This window comes from Triticum aestivum, chromosome 2B, assembly GCF_018294505.1.
Source record: "Triticum aestivum cultivar Chinese Spring chromosome 2B, IWGSC CS RefSeq v2.1, whole genome shotgun sequence".
NCBI lineage: Eukaryota > Viridiplantae > Streptophyta > Magnoliopsida > Poales > Poaceae > Triticum > Triticum aestivum.
Genome location: NC_057798.1, coordinates 393,288,177 through 393,309,373, shown reverse-complemented (window position 1 = coordinate 393,309,373; position 21,197 = coordinate 393,288,177). Strand labels below are relative to the sequence as shown.

The 21,197-nt window shown below is 42.5% G+C and overlaps 1 protein-coding gene and 1 pseudogene across 5 annotated transcripts; both read right to left on the bottom strand.

The window, feature by feature from the left end:
- Nucleotides 1-2,163: 2,163 nt before the first annotated feature.
- LOC123045091 (casein kinase II subunit alpha-2) lies at nt 2,164-9,039 on the bottom strand. 5 transcript variants are annotated; one of them, XM_044468023.1, is made up of 13 exons: nt 8,959-8,990; nt 8,498-8,562; nt 8,328-8,427; nt 7,182-7,510; nt 4,843-4,972; nt 4,573-4,767; nt 4,044-4,201; nt 3,585-3,675; nt 3,411-3,476; nt 3,066-3,148; nt 2,922-2,985; nt 2,761-2,829; nt 2,164-2,534 (listed from the first exon to the last, which is right to left on the bottom strand). In XM_044468023.1, exons 4-13 carry the CDS (start codon nt 7,349-7,351, stop codon nt 2,475-2,477), a joined length of 1,086 nt encoding a protein of 361 aa, XP_044323958.1. In that variant the 5' UTR covers nt 7,352-7,510; nt 8,328-8,427; nt 8,498-8,562; nt 8,959-8,990; the 3' UTR covers nt 2,164-2,474. The 5 variants fall into 5 exon arrangements, with proteins under 5 accessions (XP_044323958.1, XP_044323961.1, XP_044323959.1 ...); XM_044468026.1 differs by lacking the exon at nt 7,182-7,510 and having other exon boundaries at nt 8,959-9,039; XM_044468024.1 differs by having other exon boundaries at nt 4,573-4,972; nt 6,496-7,510; nt 8,959-9,033.
- On the bottom strand, nt 7,628-19,974 carry LOC123039230 (glyceraldehyde-3-phosphate dehydrogenase 2, cytosolic-like; annotated as a pseudogene).
- Nucleotides 19,975-21,197: the final 1,223 nt, after the last annotated feature.

Genomic DNA, 21,197 nt, shown 5'->3' with positions numbered 1-21,197 from the left:
ATTTGCTGCCTGAAAAGTTCATCATTTATAGTGACCATCAAACCTTAAAGCATTTTAGAAACCAAAAGCATGTTGATCGCATGCTGCAAGATGGGCAACATATCTCAAGAGGTTTAACTATCTCACCATACATAAATCTGGAACAACTAACCGAGTGGTTGATGCTTTGAATCATCGTGCATGCCCCTTGACTTCTTTTGAGGCTGAACTTCCAGGCATGGATCAAATAAAGGAGTTGTATGGGGATGACGAAGACTTTGGACATGTTTGGGTAAAGCACCTTAGGTGCCAACCATTAGGTGGTGATTATTTGGTGCATGATGGCTATCTCTTAAAAATGATCATTTGTGCATCCCAAGGAGTTCTCTGCATGACAAACTAATTAGAGAGCTCCATTCAAGTGATCTTAGTGGCCATGTTAGACGAGAAAAGACTGTCGCTAACCTGGAAGCTCATTCCTTTTGGCCACAACTAAAGAGAGATGCTGGAAAGTTTGTTCTGTGATGCCCCATAGGTCAAACCTGCAAAGGCCAAGTCTAGAACACAGGGTTATACATGCCTTTGCATGTTCCTGTTGCTCCATGGGAGGACATCTCTATGGACTCCACCAAGAACAAGACAAGGGAGTGATGTCGTGTTCATGGTCATGGATAGATTCTCTAAAATGGCTCATTTCATCCCATGTCGCAAGACAACGGATGCTCATCATGTGGCATACCTATTCTTTCGAGAAGTGGTCAGAATTCATGGAGTTCCAAGGACCATCGTCACAGACTGTGATAGCAAGTTTCTTGCTGCATTTTGGCTCACTTTGTGTAAACAATTCAACACTGAATTAAAATTTTCTAGCACTGCTCATCCACAAATAGATGGACAAACGGAAGTGGTAAACAATTTTTTGGGTAATTTAATCCGTTGCATTTGTGGAAAAAGAAAGGGACAATGGGATTTGGATTTATCTCTTGCAGAGTTCTCCTACAATAACTCCAAGCATAGATTCACAGGAAGGAGTCCTTTTCCATTATCTATACTAAAGTTCCAATACATGTGGTGGACCTGATGTACCATCAAGGGGAAACTCAAAATCAGCATTATCCTTTGCTGATAATTACACTGAGTTATTTGAAGAGATTTGTGATATTTTGGTGGACAAAATCAGAAATATAAACAACTTGCTGACCGCAAAAGGAGACTGGAATCATTCCAAGTCGGTGATAAGGTGATGCTTTTCCTCCAAAAAGAGAGGCCGCCTATAGGTGTTGAAGGGAAGCTTAGGCGGCGAAAGTATGGCCCTTCTCTATTATGAGGAAGACAAATGATACTGCTCATGTGATAGATCTTCCAAGTGACATGGGTATATTCAACACTTTCAACATTGCGGACTTGACTCTCTACCATCCGAAAAAAGCTCTCCATGAAAAGATAACTCAAGGTCGAGTTCCATATATACAACCAGAGAAAAATGACGAGGAACAATAGATGACAAAAATAAAAATAAAATCATATGCCAAATATGTTTTGCTACTTCTAGATACTTCTACTGTAGTCTAATATTTCTTTTTTTTTCTTTTCTCAACCCTACCTACTGTCTTTTAGAGTCTTCTAGCTAGTAGAATGATGAATCTTAGATAATGTTTTCTAAAGCGTTATACCTATAAGTAGGAGTATGTGAAGGCTTCTCATAGTCCTAAAAATAAAGGTCGTCACCTCTAGTTTGTAACAAGACTATATACCCCACTACCTATTATAGAACTTGATGTTCTCATTTAAGATTTGGCCCTGCTCATGTTTCTAAAGCGATATCTAGCGCACACATTGAAGTTGTTCCTTCAACACTCGCTATAACAGTAAGGTGGAGTTGCTCCTCCACAACCTTGTGCTACTTCATGATCTTACTATGGAAGGAAAGGACCAGTTTACGGGAGCCTCTCGAGTTAAGTTATGGCCACTTTCAGGAACCGTTGAAGAGACCTTTCTACCCCCCAACTTGCCGCAAACGGCGATTAGACATAGTGGAGCAGTTGGAGATGCTCTTGGGACGGCAATTTGACTGCGATCTGGCCGGAACCACAGAAGAAAGAGACTTGATTTTTTATTAGAAATGATGGATCCCAATAGGAAAGGAGTTGGACGGCTCATCAAAATAACAAGCTAATAATCCAGTGACCAAACAGAATTTTGAATCCAAAGCAATTTACCAATGATATTCTTTACAAGCAGAATCGTACAATGTTACCAAACACGTTACATGAAAAGTGTGTTGCGAAGTTTCAATCAATCTGGTTTCCATACACAAACAACAGGAGCAAATCACAGTTCTTTTCCGCCTCGTCGATGAGAGGCACACACCACACAGGCTCTTACCTTTCCCAGCTGACCCAACCATTATCGAGTCATAATACATGACAAAGTCACTACAAGGATGCGCTTCATCAAGCGCTGCTCGTTCAATGTCAGCAACAGTCTTGCTATTGCTATTGCACACGAGTCCTGCTGTTTTCGGCAGCCCTCACCTGGAGGAAGTATGGATGTGCCTGCATTACACCTTTAAAATTAGAACAGGAACCATTGTAACTCCAAACATGACATCCTCTAAGCAACCGCACTAATCAATCTATCCACAAACCAAATGCTCAAACACATCATGCAGCACCAAGGAGCTGGAGATGAGAAAAGAAAGTATAATTGCATGGTCAAATGGACATTAAGCACGATTGGCTGGGAGCCACTTTACAACCAGTCGAAAACAGTAAGACTTACCATAGCTTCACGTGCAGTGAGCCTATCCTGGTGATCATACTGCAGAAGCTTATCAAGGAAATCTATGGCCTAAAATGGAGAGGAAAAGGCCTCGTTGAGAAACCAGGAACAGGTTACTGCTAGTAAAGTATACTTGAGATATATATGTATTATTGACAGACCTCAGGGGATACTAGATGCTGGTTGTCTGCATTGATAAACTTCGACCAGGGTTTTCTGCTGTGCCTGTGTGGAAATTATAGAAACTGTAAATTAGATGACAAATAGAGATCTTGCATCAAAATTAGTGCTGGGTGGCGATATACCTTCCAACAAGGGCTTCAAGCTGAGGGTCAAGCTCAATTCTGTACTTGTTCAAATAAGCATTTAGCCCATCTGTTCCAAGTACCTGTGAATACAGGGGTGTGGTCAGACTTAGCGCTCATGTTAAGTTCAAACAGGACTACACCGCTAGAATAAAGCTAGAAATTACATGTGAGCATGAGTACAAATTCATCAAAACATTGAGCCAGAACCACTCAGTCACTAAGGTAAATAATAGCAAATGATATATGGCAACTCTAAAGAATATCAGATGCCACCAAAAATAATCCTTTTATCAGTTATAACCTATCTTTACAAAGAATAAAAGGAATAAACTTAATAAGCACCTTTGCAATTTTAACAAGTTGATCATGGTTGTCATGGCCATAGAAAAATGGTTCCTTGCGGAATATCTGCAACCAACAATACATGATTCATAAGATCATCACCAGTTGAACAAAAGTCTGAGATACAAAAGAAAGCTATCAATAATATCAACTGTACTATCATGGCGGTCATACCATTCCAGCAAACATGCAGCCAAGACTCCACATGTCCAAAGAGTAGTCGTAATCTTGTAAGTCAACAAGAAGCTCAGGTCCCTTGAAGTACCTAAATCCCAGTGAAAAAGGAAATGTCAGCAAATATTTTGAAAATGATCATATGGAAATATTTGGAATATGCAAGTTACGTAATGGAGCATTAACTACTGTACGAAGCAATCATTCACCACATCACTCATTCTGTTCATGTGTATTATGACGTTGAGATTTCTACAAATGAAAACAAATATTACCAAAAGAAATACCCTTTCCACATAAAATGTTGATTTAAATAAACTAAATTTTGGCTGTGTATTGCCTCACAAGTGACCAGAAGAAGACCAATTGTTGGGAAGTGCACAAGCAAATAAGGTTATTTGGTATCAATAAGTAGGTTTAATATAATTAAATAGCAACAACGTATTTCTATGTACCTACCTTGATGCAACACGAACGTTATACTCCTTTCCAGGATGGTAGAATTCAGCAAGGCCCCAGTCTATTAACCGGAGTTTTCGAAGCTCATGATCTATCATAACATTGTGAGGCTTCACATCTCGGTGCATAATGCCTTGTGAATGGCAGTAATCCAAAGCCTGCACACGGAAATGGAAACTGTGATAAATCATAAGTAGAATATAGGATACGAAACATCTAGGTCCAGCAATCAAATTAACAGCAACTTGTCTTGGTCTCCTCAAAAGAGGGGAAAAACACTGACTGGTATGGTTGCTTGTTAGCATTGATAAGGGATTATTCATTCCTTACTATCACAAATATCATCCACGAACATAAGAAAGGGTCCTAGGAAATGAGTCTAGCCAGATGTTCAAACTAGACAGTTACACATGTAAGTATTTAATGTATCTTCAAGGCTTTATCAGAAGAGCAAAAAAAGTTTTAGATGTTTTAACAATCAGTGTTCTTGGCAATATTATATCAACAGAAACTTGGGAAAGATTCATACCTTCAGTAACTCATAGATATAATAGCGAATGTCATAATCTGTCAGTGTCGGATATAGCACTTTGAAATCTGTGTTATTGATGTATTCAAAGATCAAGCTTGGTGTTTTTGAATGCTGATCCCTGACAATATCAAGCAGCTTCACAATATTTGGACCTCCACAGAGATTCTGTAGTATTTTGATCTCTCTTTTGATCTGGATAAGCATGACAAACGTGAAAAAACTAAAATCATAGTTAAACCGTGACCATATAAGGCACAGATAAGTTACCTTCTTCTTCTTCACAGGCTTCAGGATCTTAATAACACATTTCTCATTATTGTTGACGTTGATACCTTCAAAGACTTCACTGTATTTGCCCCTTCCAACTTTCCTCACAACTTCATAGTCATCCTGCTCACTGATTGAAAAACATCATAACAGTCAGAACTCATCGCTGGATGTACTGGTCCATTAGGACATTCTGTAATTTAACAATCACATGATATCTTTCAGAGGGACCAGAAGTAACAAATAACCACACCATTCAAACCAAAATGGTAAGTGTACTATCCTTGTGGGGGCAGGGATACTTGCAGCTAGCATGCTAAAAGTAATCAGTTTGGATTGTTCCAGGCATAAGATTTTCTTTTCCTGTTTGTATGATGGAGAACAAAGAGAAAACACCTAACTATTATAAAGATATCTCATGACACTTTTGGGGTATTGTTACATCAAAATAAACGAGTACATATATTTTTCGTGCAAGACAAAGGTCAAATTACCCAACTTCTACAAACTGATGCTTCATACTTGAGTTCTATCCTCTTTCATTATATAAAAATAAGAGGGCAATAAAACCCCATGTCAAGCTCAAGGGAGGACAAAAAAATGTCTGGGTCCCAATGAGAAGTTACACAAAGGCAGAGCTTGTTACAATTTCAAATATAGTTGCATATCACTGTATTTATTAAACATATACTAATTCACAAATCAAGGTCTCCAACAGTGGAGCCTTATTTATCTCATGTTGCTGAGCGGAATTATCAATTCAACAGAAACAGAACAGGAGTAAATTCTCTTCAGCATGGGCCTTAATGTAAATGTGGTTTTTACTTGGAACAGCTGCTTTGAGATTAAAATTAGGTATGATATGATATTTTTTGGAAAATACAACCATATATTATCTGAAAAACTAGCGATAACACGAAATAATCAGTCCAGCTCAATCAACAAAGTGTGACATTAATAGAGCAGCACGCTTTCCAAGAAGGGGAAAACACACGAACTAGCAACTGTTCAAAACAATAAAATTAGAACATATAGAGGTCATGGACAGTGTTCGTTCCACTTGGGTGCTGGTGTTGTAGTCCAAGACAGGTTCAAGTGCCCAATTTGCCAATTCAGCAAAATATTTGGACAGGGAGAATATTGCTGGTAAATGAGCACGGGTGACAGAATCTGACATTTGGATTCGGGTGCTCAATTTGTGGAAAGTTAATGAAAGTCCACTAAAGATGTATAAAACTATGAATAATCTGCCAAAGTCCACGTAAGATGTACAGACGCATAATTTCGTACTGAACTACCAAAAGTATCACGAAACAGTGAGATCGAGTAAGTGACTACTGAAGTCGGATATATTGTAGCGAAGCAATCAAGCAACTGCCGGAATTATCTGAGCAAGCACATCTGGCAACTCCCCCTCTCAATCTACAACACGCGGGCCTTCTCTAACCGCACGGCACAGTCACGCTCGTGCGTGACAAGACCTCCGAAGACGCATCGAGAAGTCGAAGCGCCATTGTATATAGTCCCTGAACTGCCTCGCAACGAACAGACGAAAAGGATCCACGACACGCAGATGCGCCACGGGAACGAAAAGAGAAAAAAAAAAGAACTTGAGAGTTAGGGCGAGGTTGGCTACGGGCGGATTCGACTCACCCCCACTGGACGGCGAGGGCCTCATAATCCCAGTACTCCTTGGGGCGCACCACGTTAACGTCGGCGTAGACCCTGGCCTTTGACATGGCTGAAGACGATCCGGATCCCGCGGGCGGGCGACGGATCAGAGAGAGGGGAGGGCTCGGAGGAGTTTGGTGCTTTCTCGGCGGCGCGTCCGTCAAGCGGACATCGCCGGCGGCGAGATGGCGCTAGGGTTTCAACAAGTACGATTGGTTTTCCTGAGAAACATGTTTTTGGGGATATTGTTTTGGGGATGTAGGTGGGGGGCGTGGGAGAAGCGCGGTCAGTGCAACTGACAGGTGGGTCCACGGGGGTGCGCCAAAGGAGCTCGTGTTGGGACCCAACTGGCACGTGTATGGTGGGCCCAATCCGAGCTAAGTGTCAAAAACCTTTCTCTACTCCTAATGTCTCAGTTGGTAGGTCGCGTTCCGGGTTTATTTTCGTCCCACCTACCCCGGTCTATTTTGATACCTCTTTGATACTACTTCCCACCTCCCTCCCAACCGTGGAAAACCCAAAAAAAACCTACGATGGAGTCCCGCACCTGCACAACCTCCCATTCTTATCATCTGAGATGAACGCAAAAAAAACCTAAAAAACCGTTGGCCACAGACCGTCGAAGATTAATCAGCGAAAAAAAAACGGCATTGGTCTCGAACGAGTACTCGTGCCCTCGAGCGAGGTCTCGTCTGGATCTTGCGAGTGCCCTCCTTCGCCCGCCGCCGCCCATCGGTCCTTCACCGCCATCCCTCCATTGCTCCGGCGCTGGTCCGCGGCACGACTCCCCGTTGAGCGCTTCGAGGATCCGGCGCGGATCAAAACCGCCGGTATCCATTGCGCCGGCGCGGATCCCCTTCTGGACCTGACGCTGGACAGGTCCAGGACGTGGCGCCAGCTTCAACGGCGTACAAGATCCGCCCTCCAGGTATCACATATCTGAAATTTACATCCAGATCTGGAACTTACATCCATGCACAAAGACAATGGTATGAACCTACATAGCAGACGTGAAATTTACATGATTTCATATACACAGCCATTACATACACACTGCCAGCACATGCACACAAGACATATCTGAAATTTACATACAGACACAAAGACAATGGTATGAAACTCACAATATACAAATCAATAACAGAATAGATGCAAGCCAAAACTACTTCTGAGTAGCAAACCAGTGAACAACTATAAACCGTAGAACTTAAGGAACCACAACCAAAAAAATGTGACTGCGTGTAAAAATAAAAGAAATATTTCTTTGCAGGTAGGACGTGCCAGAGTTCTTCAAAACATTTGATGCAGAAGCTTTAGTGCAAAGGAGCCAAAACTACTTCTGAGTAGCAAACCAGTGAACAACTATAAACCGTAGAACTTAAGGAACCACAGCCAAAAAAAATGTGACTGCGTGTAAAAATAAAAGAAATATTTCTTTGCAGGTAGGACGTGCCAGAGTTCTTCAAAACATTTGATGCAGAAGCTTTAGTGAAAAGGAGAATGATATATATTTCACTCTCAAAAATATAACCAAAGGTTATCCCAGAATCAAAAGCTCCCACTTGTTGTGGGGTCCTGGGAAAGGGAATTATTAGGTTCTTAACCAACATTTTAAGGATACTGACTCAAACCCTGGACTTCCAGGATACAAGTGGAGATACTGCCATTCTCTTGAGAAACAAGCCCAATAATAAGGGTTTGGTTCTCAAAGTAATCCTGGACCTCCAGGACACAGATGGAGATAATTTGTTTGTTAATGATAGCTCAACGAGTAATTAACAAATGATAATCAAATTAACGGTATAAATACGAACCTAGCCTTCCGTATCATGTGCTCTCTGGTATGGGTCCCAAAACCCTCTCCATCATTGCTAGGTGTTCCAGGTTCTCATGTGTCTGAAACAATGTCTCCCCCTATAAACTTTAGGGTTAGGACCATATATCAAGGTAAAAGAGGAAAGACAGGCATCACAAGCAATCTAACCGAGCATAGCTCAACGAGGATGCAACCAACACTCCAAATATCACATGGCAAACTCCAGCCTAAGCCTGCCAAAGGAATATTCCGTAACATCAGAACTCAGGATTCCACTCTTCGAGTAGAAACATTAGCCACTGCTACAGCAGTTGGTCTAACACCAAGGAGAAAGGAGAAAAGATGAGTTCTTATTCAGCAAAGAAAGAACAGAGTTCAGTATAATCAATATTTATCGATAGTTCAGCGAGGTAGAATAAGAGGATCATTGTGCAGGTCTCAGCTTGACATGTATAAAACGCACTGTACAATTTATCCATGATCTGCGTAATCACTAACAGGCACTCTACATGTGCCTTTTGCTAAATGTGTTCTATGTTTAGATTAAAGTTCAAGATCTGCGTAAAGTTCAATATAGAATAAAGTCGAGGAACTCAATGATTGACTGGTGATGCTTTGAATTAAAGTACCTTCTTATTCATGCCTTCAAGTTCGCCATCTCTCTTGCATTCATGTTGCATACATTATATCCATCTGATCATCTCCCAGGCCTCAAAAACACCAGAGCCAGCGGTCATTTCATTTTCGAATGGGTAATGCAAGAAGCAAAGCCGGTGAACATGAACAAGAAGACGGCATAGCTACAGGTAGTGTTCACTGCACTATGAATACTTGCTTTTCTGCTAATATTACGCTTCTTGCATAATGTGTTGCAGATCAGACGAGCGTAAAACATGTTGAAGAATACAATGCAAACTTGGTACCCGTTGATGAACAAGTAGATGCTATTTGCGCGATTGAGCCAGGTATATAAACTGTGAAAATACTATGATGTGATGCCTGACGTGCAAGTCTAACAATGACTTGTACCATGCTTAATGTCTTGCAGCACCTACGAGCGTGACAAAAATGAAAGATGGTAATCCAAACATCATATCCATAGCTGCAGATGTTGATCCTTTTTACAGGACGGAGACAGGTACATGATTGATTGCATGCATACCAGACAAATATTGAAGTTGTATTCATGCTTACTATACTCTACAGAAGGACCGGAAAAGGTAAGGCCTGGGTACCATGATGATGGTCAAACATTAACACCTACGGCTAGCCTAACACTCCATCATGCCATTCATAACATGCAGCTACGAGATAATTCTCAAGGTATCCATAGGCATGATATCCACCTTCCCAACCGTCGTTTTATTTGTTTTCTTATTTGTATTTATACATGCAGACGACACTGCTTCCGAACATCATGAAACTCTATCATTAAATAATGAATGCAAAAAATACGCGGATAATGCAAGGGCGGAGTACAATGCAAGGAAGCGTGCAGCTTATCGGATTAAACGAAATGAGGATATTGTCAGCTTACAAAATGAGAATCAGCCGGTAGTTGCAAAATCTGGTAAGCTTGATGGACACTCTTAGTTTGATGTGCATACGTATGTTGCGTAGTAGGTAATATTGTGCTTATATCCCGGATAACAGAAAATATGATGCACAATAATTTGCCACTTATTAGATCATAGGGATCTTATCAACGCTCGTAGGCGGGCTGCTTATCGCAACAAGTTGTCAGATGTTTTGGGTAACCAACAAGTCATTGGGAAGTCTGCCCGTCGCCAGTCTCTATGTGATATCACAAATGTTCTCGAAGATAGGGAGAGAACTAAACCTAATGTCCAAGATGAAAATGCACTTGCCCTTCAATCATCAGGTAAGCTTAAAGAGTATTATCCATGATATTCGGTATGTCAAAACCATTTAGCTGACATGTGTTTGGACAACTTTTGTGAACCATACAACCCAGCTAACTCTAACTATACAGCATTCTCGCATGATGCGTCAACGTTTTCTATTACAACTACGGGCCTTTCTAGTCTCGTTAATGAGAAAGAAAGTCAAGGTGATCATATTTTGAGTACTCATTGAACAAATTGCTCACATTTTTCTGTTATATTATCTAATATTGTGTTTCCCCCTAATGACATCAGATGCAGTAGCAAACCAGTATTACAACCAAGAAACAGAGAATAGAACGGAGGCAGAACGCAAGAGAGACCATAGAAACGCACTGAGAAGGGCCTCCTATCGGCGGAAAAAGGTACCTAATGTCCAAGATGAAACTGCAAAGACCCTTGTGTTAACAGGTAAGGTTCAAGATGTTTTTAACATTATAGTTGGTATCGTCTTAACCAATTAGCATAATTTTGTTTGGTCAAATCTGGTTCACCAGACAACCCAACCAGCTCGAAGTCATTTCCAAGTTCAAATACGATGTCCTCTGGAATCATCTGTGACACCGAGCATCAAGGTGATCATAATGTTCCTAATCATCCACCAATTTCGTGGGCGTATCTGTTTTATTCTCTAATATTCGGGAATGTAATCTTGTAAGACACCCAAGAAGCAGAGCATAAAATGGATGAAGAACGCAAGAGAGACCATAGAAACGCCCTGAGGAGGGCTTCCTATCGGCGGAAGAAACAATCTACCGTTACAGTTGAACATGCACACGACCTGCATTTATCAGGTATGCTATTAATGATTTAATCATTATGTTAAGACCGGTTTTTATCAATAAGCAATAATATGTCTGGACAACTTATGTATGCAAGGCAACCACACTAGCTCTAACTATACATCATTCTCGTTTGATGCGTCGGCATTTCCTGATTCAACGGAGGTCTCCACTGGTATCGTTAATGACATAGAGCTACAAGGTAGTGTTATTTTGTTCTACTATAACAGAAATTGCTTCCATCTTAGTTCCATGATTTTTTATTTTCTGTAATGTTTGTAATGGCTCCAGACGGGATCTTGAATGACATACAAGAAACAAATGAAAGAACTGAAGAAGAACGCAAGAGAGACCATAGAAATGCCCTAAGGCGAGCTGCTTATTGGAGGAACAAGGATAAGCGTATCCAGGATCAAAACAAATATGCATCTGCTACTTCAGGTATGCGCGTCCGTTTAATATCCGTTTCTACGGCAGTCCCTGCTATTCTATAAGTGACTCCTCCAAATCCAATAAATCAAAATTAACTAAATAAGAATTGAACTTATTTTTGATCCAGACGACCAAAATAGCCCTAGCGTTACAGAATTAACGAAAGAGGGAGCAACATGTCCCCCTTCAACTTTACAGGCGTCTATCATTCAGGACACTGTTCTAGCTAGCAGGCAGACTGACAATGAGCGGAAACGTAATTTAACAAACGATCAAAGGGAGGCGAAAAACGCAAGGAGCAGAGCATGCCATCAGAAGAGAAGTGACGAATTAACGTCCGAGGTCAGAGAATTAATGAACGAAAAAAGACGCGAGAGGAGCGTGCAACGCCGCAAAAGCATGTCAGCGAATGAGAAGGGGGAGTCAAGTGCACAGAGGAAGGCCAATTATGACCGAAGGAAAAAAACACCGTGCAAAGAATGCATCGCAATCCCCCTTACAGACCTAGCAAACTCAGACTCCGAATGTCCCACATGCCCAAGCCACGCATCACCCGTCTCCCAGGCCGCAAAAGATGATTCATCTGATGATGATCCGGGGACGAATATGCCGACATACTCTGCCGGTGCCACTGGTAAGAATTTGCGAATCTCAGTTTCTTAAGCTCATTCTCATCATGTCGTTATAACATGATTGTGTCCGTTATCACTATCTGTATGACGACAATGCAGATGACATCGATGTATTCCAAAGCGGCACCATGCGTCATGAGCAGGAAGCACATGAATTGATTGATGAGGAGTACTACATGTTTTGCAACGAAGGTATTGCAAACCCTGCACTATTGACACTTTGGAGCTCTATTGTTGTCTCATTTATTTGTTGTTAGTGAATTGTACGTTATTTTGCAACAAATCCCCGTAGGGTCCGATAATGACATATTGGATGATGATGAGGAAGCGAGCAAGTCTACCGATAAACTTAGCGAGATTGATCCATTTGACACTGTCTACTCAAACATTCCAGACAGCACTCACGTCCTGAAACTCGATGAAAATTGCAAACACTGTATGGCCAGGAAGTTTGAATCTGAGACTGACGGCTTCTGCTGTCGCAATGGCCAGATCCAGCTTAAGCAACCGGAACCAATCCCAGAGCTAAAGAGGCTATGGTCCAGCATGGATGCAGATTTGAGACATTTTTGGGAGAACATACGGTTCTTCAACGGCCATTTCGCCTTCACCACCCTTGGCGTCAGCCTTGATGAAAACTACACAAACATGAGGTCTGGGGTGTACACATTTCGAGCTCACGGCACCATCTACCACAATGTCTATTCTTTCGGGCCTAGCTCACGTCCAGAACATCTGCAGTTGTACTTCTATGACGATGACCCTAACTTAGATCATCGTAAGGCTGCCACCAAGCAATTAGACCAGGATGTCGTGAAGAGGTTAGTAGACATACTCAAAGAAAACCCATACTCCCAGCAATTTAGGAGTTTGGGTGCACACAAGGACAACCTCGATGATTATAGGATAGACCTAAACACCGATAAGAGGCTTGACCAAAGAAGATATAATAGACCGGTGTCCTCTGAGGTCGCTGCAATTTGGGTTGAGGGCACTGACCTAACAAAAAGGTTTGACCGCAAGATAACACTTTACGGTAACAATAACGAAAGGCATAGTATACGTGTGACCTCAGGGGCATACGACCCGTTGTCATATCCATTATTCTATCCAATGGGGGAGCTAGGTTGGCATCCGAAGCTACCCAAACGTAATGTTGATTGGGAGGTTGTACAAAATCCTTGTTTGTGTCATGATGATGAGGATGATGCAGGTATGTCGTTTTGTGTCCCACTTTGTTACAAATAATTACTTTTTTAAAAATAATGCTCACGCGATCCGAATCAATCGTGTGCAAAGGGGAATAGCAGGTTATGCGTCTCCGTTAGAGACTACTACTGTTACATGCTGCAAACAAGGCCTGCGATCTTCAATCCAATACTCTGTGGAGCACGCCTACTGCAACAATGGGCGGTTGACATGTACATCAAGATTGAGAGTTGTCGGTTAAGGTGGTACAGGAAGAACCAGACGCAGATCCGTGCCGATTTGTATAAAGGAGTTGTTGATGCGATAACATCGAGGGAGACGCGAGCAAGCGCTGTTGGGGTGAGAATAGTACTCCCTGGAACTTACCCTGGTGGCGACCGCGACATGAAGAAGAGACATATGGATGCCATGGCAATTGTACATACATACGGGAAACCTGACATCTTCTTGACCATGACTTGCAACCCTAAATGGGAAGAGATAACAAATGAGTTGCTTCCCGGACAGACGACGCAAGACCGACCTGATATTGTGGCTCGCGTGTTCTATGGCAAACTAGAGGCTATGAAAGATATGTTGCTCAAGAAGATGGTCCTGGGTGTTGTTGTTACTTATGTTTACGTAGTCGAGTTCCAGAAAAGAGGCCTCCCCCACGCACATTTTTTGTTGATCATGGATTCAAACTATAAACTTCTTGTCCCGGAGCAGTATGACCAACTCATTTCCGCAGAACTCCCAGACAAGCAGAAGTATCCGGAATTGTATGCAATGGTGGTAAAACATATGATGCACGGACCATGCGGTGCTCTCAACTCGAAAAATGTTTGCATGCAAGATAATGAATGCAAGTGCAGATACCCGCGGCCGTTCAATGACAACACAGCACAGGGCAAGGACTCGTACCCAGTTTATCGCCGCAGAGACGATGGAAGACGTGCTAAGGTCCGAGGGAAGATGTTGGACAACCGTTGGGTTGTGCCTTACAACCCATACCTTCTGCGGATGTTCAATTGCCACATCAACGTTGAGGTCTGCTCTAGCATAAAGGCCGTCAAATATCTTTACAAGTACATCTACAAGGGCCATGATAAGGCTTCTTTCAGCATCGACCAGCCCGACGCCGATGGAAACATTGATGAGATCAAGAGGCACGTTGACGCAAGGTGGGTCACCCCTCCGGAGGCTATGTGGAGGATATTTGGCTTCCCACTGTGCGCCAATCATCCACCTGTCTTGCAGTTGCCTCTTCATCTGCCGAATATGCACAGGGTTGCATTCAATGCGCAGGCTGACTTGAAGAATGTTGTTGCCTCAGAAAAAGCTTCCAAATCCATGTTAACTGAGTACTTCAAGGCTAACCAGGAACACCCTTGGGCTAGGAATATATTGTACAAGAATTTTCCCGGAAGCTTCACGTGGCAACAACAAAAGAAGACTTGGAAGCCTCGGGTCGAGCGTTTCCAGATTGGACGCATCGTGTCTGCCAATCCTGCCGAAGGTGAGCGATACTACCTGCGTGTATTGCTAAACCATGTTACGGGCAAAACATCCTTCGACGATTTGCTCACCGTGGACGGCGTGCTATGTGGCAGCTTTAGAGAGGCTGCTGAACGGTTAGGTCTTATCGAGGCAGACAGCACGCTCGATGACTGTCTTAATGAGGCTGAGCAGTGGGCGATGCCATGTTCTCTTAGGAGGCTCTTTGCAACCATCTTGGTGCACTGCGAGCCAGGCGACGTGCAAGGTTTATGGGATAGGCATCTCGAGCCTATGTCAGATGACTATCGTCGAACACGCACGTCCCCGCACGAGGTGGAGCAGTTGGTGTTGCTTGACATTAGGGGTATGTTGCAGTCCATGGGTAAAGACATTGTTGATTTTGCTCTTCCAAGCATCGATGATGCCTTTGACCCAACCGAGGGCGAGTGTCGAGAGGTCATAGAGGAATCAACCGTTCAGTTTGACATGGATGACACTAAATTGGCAGCTTCCCTAAACTTGGAACAGAGGGCCGCATACGATGAGATACTTGGGGTTATTGAACGCGGTGATGGGGGTGTATTCTTTGTTGATGGCCCTGGAGGTACAGGGAAGACCTTCCTTTATAGGGCGATGCTTGCCACTGTGAGGAGCCAGGGAAAGATTGGTATCGCTACTGTGACGTCCGGCATCGCCGCTTCTATCATGCCTGGCGGCAGGACTGCCCACTCGAGGTTCAAGATCCCATTGAGTTGTGATGATGGGGCCTCGTGCAACTTCACCAAGCAGAGTGGGACCGCCAAGTTGCTACGTATGGCATCATTGATAATATGGGACGAGGCCAGCATGACGAAGCGACAAGCGGTTGAGGCATTGGACAATAGCATGCGCGACATCATGGGAATACGGGACCGACCCTTTGGAGGAAAGACTGTTGTTTTTGGTGGGGACTTTAGGCAGGTTCTTCCGGTCATCAGAAGGGGGTCGCGGGGCCAGATAATTGATGCAACCCTTCGAAGTTCTCATCTGTGGAAAGGTATGCGGCAGCTTCGGCTCATCACCAACATGAGGGCTCATAATGATACGTGGTTTGCCTATTATTTGCTAAGGGTCGGCAATGGCACTGAGGATGTCGGCCTTCAAGGCAACATAGTACTCCCTGAAGATATTTGTCTGCCGTCTACAGGCGAGGTTGAGGACCTAGAGAAGCTTATTGAACACGTATTTCCGAGTCTAGACGACAACATGGCTGATTCGAATTACATGACATGTCGAGCAATACTTTCGACAACAAATGACAATGTAGACAAGATAAACATCCGCATGATAGAGCGTTTTCATGGTGATGAAGTGATCTATCATAGCTTTGACAGTGCGGAGGATGACCCATATGGCTACTATGCTCAGGAGTTTTTGAATGGATTGACTCCTAATGGTCTTCCTCCGCATGCTCTCAAGCTAAAGCTGAACTGCCCTATCATACTTCTACGGAACATTGATCCAGCTAATGGACTGTGTAATGGCACTAGGCTTGTTGTTAGAGGTTTTGAGAGGAACACCATTGATGCAGAAATCGTAGTTGGACAACACGCTGGCAGGAGGGTCTTCCTTCCTCGAATCCCTCTCTGCCCATCTAAAAATGACATGTTTCCGTTCAAGTTTAAGAGGAAGCAATTTCCAATAAGGCTTAGCTTTGCTATGACCATTAACAAGGCTCAAGGGCAGACCATCCCGATTGTTGGTGTCTACCTACCCAATCCTGTGTTCTCACATGGTCAGCTCTATGTTGCTTTGTCTCGAGCCACCGCGAAGAGAAACATAAAGATACTCATTCAGAAGGAGAAGCCAAAGGAGAAGGCCAAGAAGCAAAAGGAAAATCCAACTCAGGTTTCGGATCCACGCTCCCTTGTAAATGATCGATGATGCATTAGGTGCATCTGTGTTTTGATTGTGCATACAACAAAATCATATGGCAGTTAATTGCCATATTTCAGAAACAAAACATTTAAGATTATTTGTTTGATAATTTAACTTTTTACACGTTGAACTGATTAAATACACATAAGTTAAATAGAAAGTTCATGTTTACCTTTTCAAACTGAACAATAATAAAAATAGAATCAATATTTAAACATACATATAAGATATTTCGTTTTTATATGGCATGCATAATTATAGTAAGTTATGATTCCTGACAAATTAATTAATACAACAAATTAATATTTTAGTAAGTTATGATTTCTGACATCTTTTCTAATTTATTATGAGGTATGTGTATGATGAAAAAAGGAAATATATCTGCACCATACATAATTATACATGGTAGAACTAGAAAGATATCTGCTTCCCAGCCTTCCCCTTTTGCCCTACCTATATATGTTAAACTCCTCTGCCATCCCTCACACCCCTCCTTACTTTCCCTTCACCCATCACATATAGAAAAGCATCAAAATACCCAGACTTGGAGGACAAATTCCGGAGGTGTACCTGCTGTAAGCAAGGAGCACCAAGAAGGCATCGTCCTCTAGGTATGAAAATTTCTGGATCTATCTATTCTGTAAAAGTTTAACAGTTATTAGATTAGGATCATGCTTGGTGAGGCATACCATCAAATTGCAAAGAAAGAACACCATTGTAGATAGTGCCAGGTTATAAAATTATCATAGGCAATACAATTGATTTTAGATCTAATAAAGCAGTCCAATTAGGTGGGCTACAACTGAATACAAACATTTCTTTCAGATATTATAGGCTAACAGCCTATTCTGACCATAGTTGACTGCCTAAGTTTTTAATGAAATCTCATAAATATATTTGAGCCAGAAAAACTAACATTAAACCAAGAAGCATCAGCTTGTATATTCTTATAGTAGATTTAAACATTCGATAAGATCCAAGCCGTGACAATTCAATAAGTTAACTTTACGATGTGTTGCTACGGGCAACAAGAATCAGATAATCCATCAACCTACATTGTTCAATCAGTTAACTGATCATATAATAGAAGGCCAGCTTAATATACCTTTGTGACACCAGTGCTGCTCGGAATGATGTTGAAGCTGGCAGCCCTTCCCCCTATCCAGTCCTTGCTGGAAGGACATTCAACAGTCTTCTGGGTTGCTGTAAATTTAAATTTCAGCCACACATAAGCATACAATAGTCAAATATATAATATAAAATGTTGAAGAAAAAACCCAGTGTAATGCATTACCAGTCATGGCATGAACTGTTGTCATCAAACCCTCAACGATGCCAAACCTGTCATTGATAACCTGAAAGAAACAAATTATCAGTATACAATTCCCAATATTGGCGGTTGGTTTGAGCTGCACAAAACTTCAATGATAAGCACCTTACCAAGAGGAGCAAGGTAGTTAGTGGTGCAGCTAGCGTTGGAGACAATGTCGATGTCAGATTTGTATTCCTTCTCATTGACACCACAGACAAACATGGGAGCATCCTTGCTGGGAGCAGAAATGATGACCTTATTGGCACCACCCTGAAAGTGGTGACACAGAAAACTAATTTAGTAAATTATATACAAGAAATATTCAGGTACCATGAAAAGGAAAGTGTGAAAGAATGTACCTACATGTCAGCTGCAGCCTTGTCCTTGTCAGTGAAAACAACATAGCAACCTCCTTCTCACCGATGAGAAGGGGCTTGGAGTCCTTCACCTTAACTCAATGGTGCTTCCACTGTCCGTTGACAGTGTCATACTTGAAAATGTAGGTCTGCCAGTTACAAGCACATAATTCAGAACTATAATATGAGACAATTAGCAGCGCTATGCTTTAATTAAGTACTAACTGGCATGGAGCCTGCATGTGTCTTATTTAGTAAGATAAGACAGAATACTACCAGGTGTACATATATTATAAATACCACAATGGAACAATAGTCACTGCGTGGAACAAATAGATTCCTCAAATCTGGAACTACCTAACTGATGATACAGACATACATGTAGAGACATTCACTAGATTCATGTACATCGCTATTTAATTGTGCTTATGATTGTGTAGCAAAGCATCAGCGTGTAACTAGAAGATCAAATCCATTCATGTTTGGCACATATCCAAGCTCATAATCCAGTGAATATAAATGGGTGTCCCATGCACGAGTCCAAAACGACCCTGCCATACGTGTTCGTATATCTCATAAGCTAGGAGAATCGAGAACAATACCATGTAGTCAGTGCTCATGAAGGGGTCGTTGACGGCGACCAGCCCGACATCGGGGCTCTGGAGAGCAACCCTGGCCACAAGCCTGCCGATCCGGACGAAACCTGCAGGGCAAAGCAAACATGCATCCAGTGGCGGAGCATGACAAGCAATTAAGGGGGGGGGGCAATGTTCTAAGTCAAAGCAAAATATGCATGAAAACAGATGTGAATCGTAAAAAATTACATGGTAATCAAGCACATCTTGCTCCTTCCATTCTCTGGCAGTCAGGCTCATCAATTGTTGGTTGCCGACTCGTCGTATTCCATGCATATGCAGTAGCAAGTAGATGGTAAATCTTAGTGATGGCAGAAGATGCAACAAGTAACAAGCAGGAAGCTACTCGTACATTTATGGATCAAGCTGCTTGTACTAGCTACCTAAGTTTGTACGAACAATTAATCAAGCTGCTTGTGCTAGCTAGCTATAGCTTTGTACAGATGGAATTATGGAGTATATATGGACTACACAATTTAATTGGATTGAATGGGAGTCATCCACCGATGGCTGGGGTAAAACACTTAATACATATACCTCATATATACGTATAGTAACACAAGTGCAGTTTGAAATGGGGGGTCACGACCCCGTTTTGCGTCCATAAGGCTCCGCCAGTGCATGCATCCATCAGAAAACAAACCCACGGAAGCAGCCAACAGTCAACAATCCAACTCAGGTTTCGGATCCAGTGAATATAAACGGGTGTCTCATGCACGGATCCAAAACGACCCTACCATACGTGCCCGTAGATCTCATAAGCTAAGAGATTCGAGAACGGTACCATGTAGTCGGTGGTGATGAAGGGGTCTTTGACGGCGACAAGCTCGACATCGTGGCTCTAGAGCGCAACCCTGGCCACAGGCCTGCCAATCCCGCCGAAGCCTACGGCGCAAAGCAAAAATGCATCCATCAGAAAACGAAACCACGGAAGCAGCCAACAGTCAACGAATCCAACTCAGGGTTCGGATAGGCGTACCTGACCATATGCTGTGGCAGATCGAGGCACCCCTCTTCTGATCTGCGCAAGGAACTCGCCGGAGATTAGTACATGCTCTCCGAACGGCGACCAGATCCAGCACCCGTGCCCGGTCGATGTTGCTCGATGTGTGCGTCACCTGCGGCCGCACACGGGTCACCGGAGACTGCTGCGGTGGTCGGCTGGCGGAGTCGTGGACGTTGGGGGCTAGGCGACGTGTGCGACGATGCGGCAGGGGGAGGTGAGCGGGCTAGATGTGGCGACTGGCGAGGGTGGAGAGGATAGGTGAGGGCCTGATGCGGCAACAGTGGGCGGAGGAGCGCGTCCGGCGGCTCGTGGACGCGCGCGGCCGGCGTCTCGTGGACGCGCGCGCGATGCGGCGGCGGAGGGGAAAGGGGAGTTGAAGAGAGTGGAGTGAGGAGTGAATGGGATAAGGTTGCGAGGGGTAGGTGGCGATAGGTTTTGTGGGAGGCGAGGGAGGTGGGCCGTCGGCCGGGGTAGGAGCGCCGTCGCCCGGGGGATGTGGGCCGTCGCGTGGTGGAGGTGGGCCGTCGCCTGTGCGTTGCCACGGGCTGGGCCTGGCCCAGCCTTTTATGTGGCCCTCTGTAATTTTGTGTATCCAAAACAAATGTCCATATATATATATAAAAATTATACATACCTCACAAAATCAATAAAAGTGTATAATAATATACATGGTTCATAAAAATATTTTTTTTTATACTTATTAAATAAACCAAGGGCATCACAACATAGCTAACCTTATTTCCATAGACTTGGTTCCATATATATATATTTTTATACTTATTAAATATACTTGGTTGAATAATGTTTGTTTGCATGTTTTATTTTATTTTGTTGCATATATTTCCATAGACTAAATTAATAATTTAAATATTTTTCAGATAATTACTTACTTATATAAGAATACTATAGTTAGTTGTTTTTCCTGGATTTTCATGGGGTACGACATTTATTTAAACAACATATATTTATAATAATATAAATTAGTTTTTTTTCATACAAAATTTTTTCTTATTTTCACATAAATTCTTATTATATATTATATATAATTATATGATCCAGTAGGAAATATCATATTTTCACTTAAATTAGGTTTTCTTATTTTCACTTAAATTAGGTTTTTTTTTTCATACAAGAACTTTTTTTTAATTATTTTTATACATCGCAAAGGGTTCGTCCCAACTGGGCCGGCCCAAATTATTTTTCT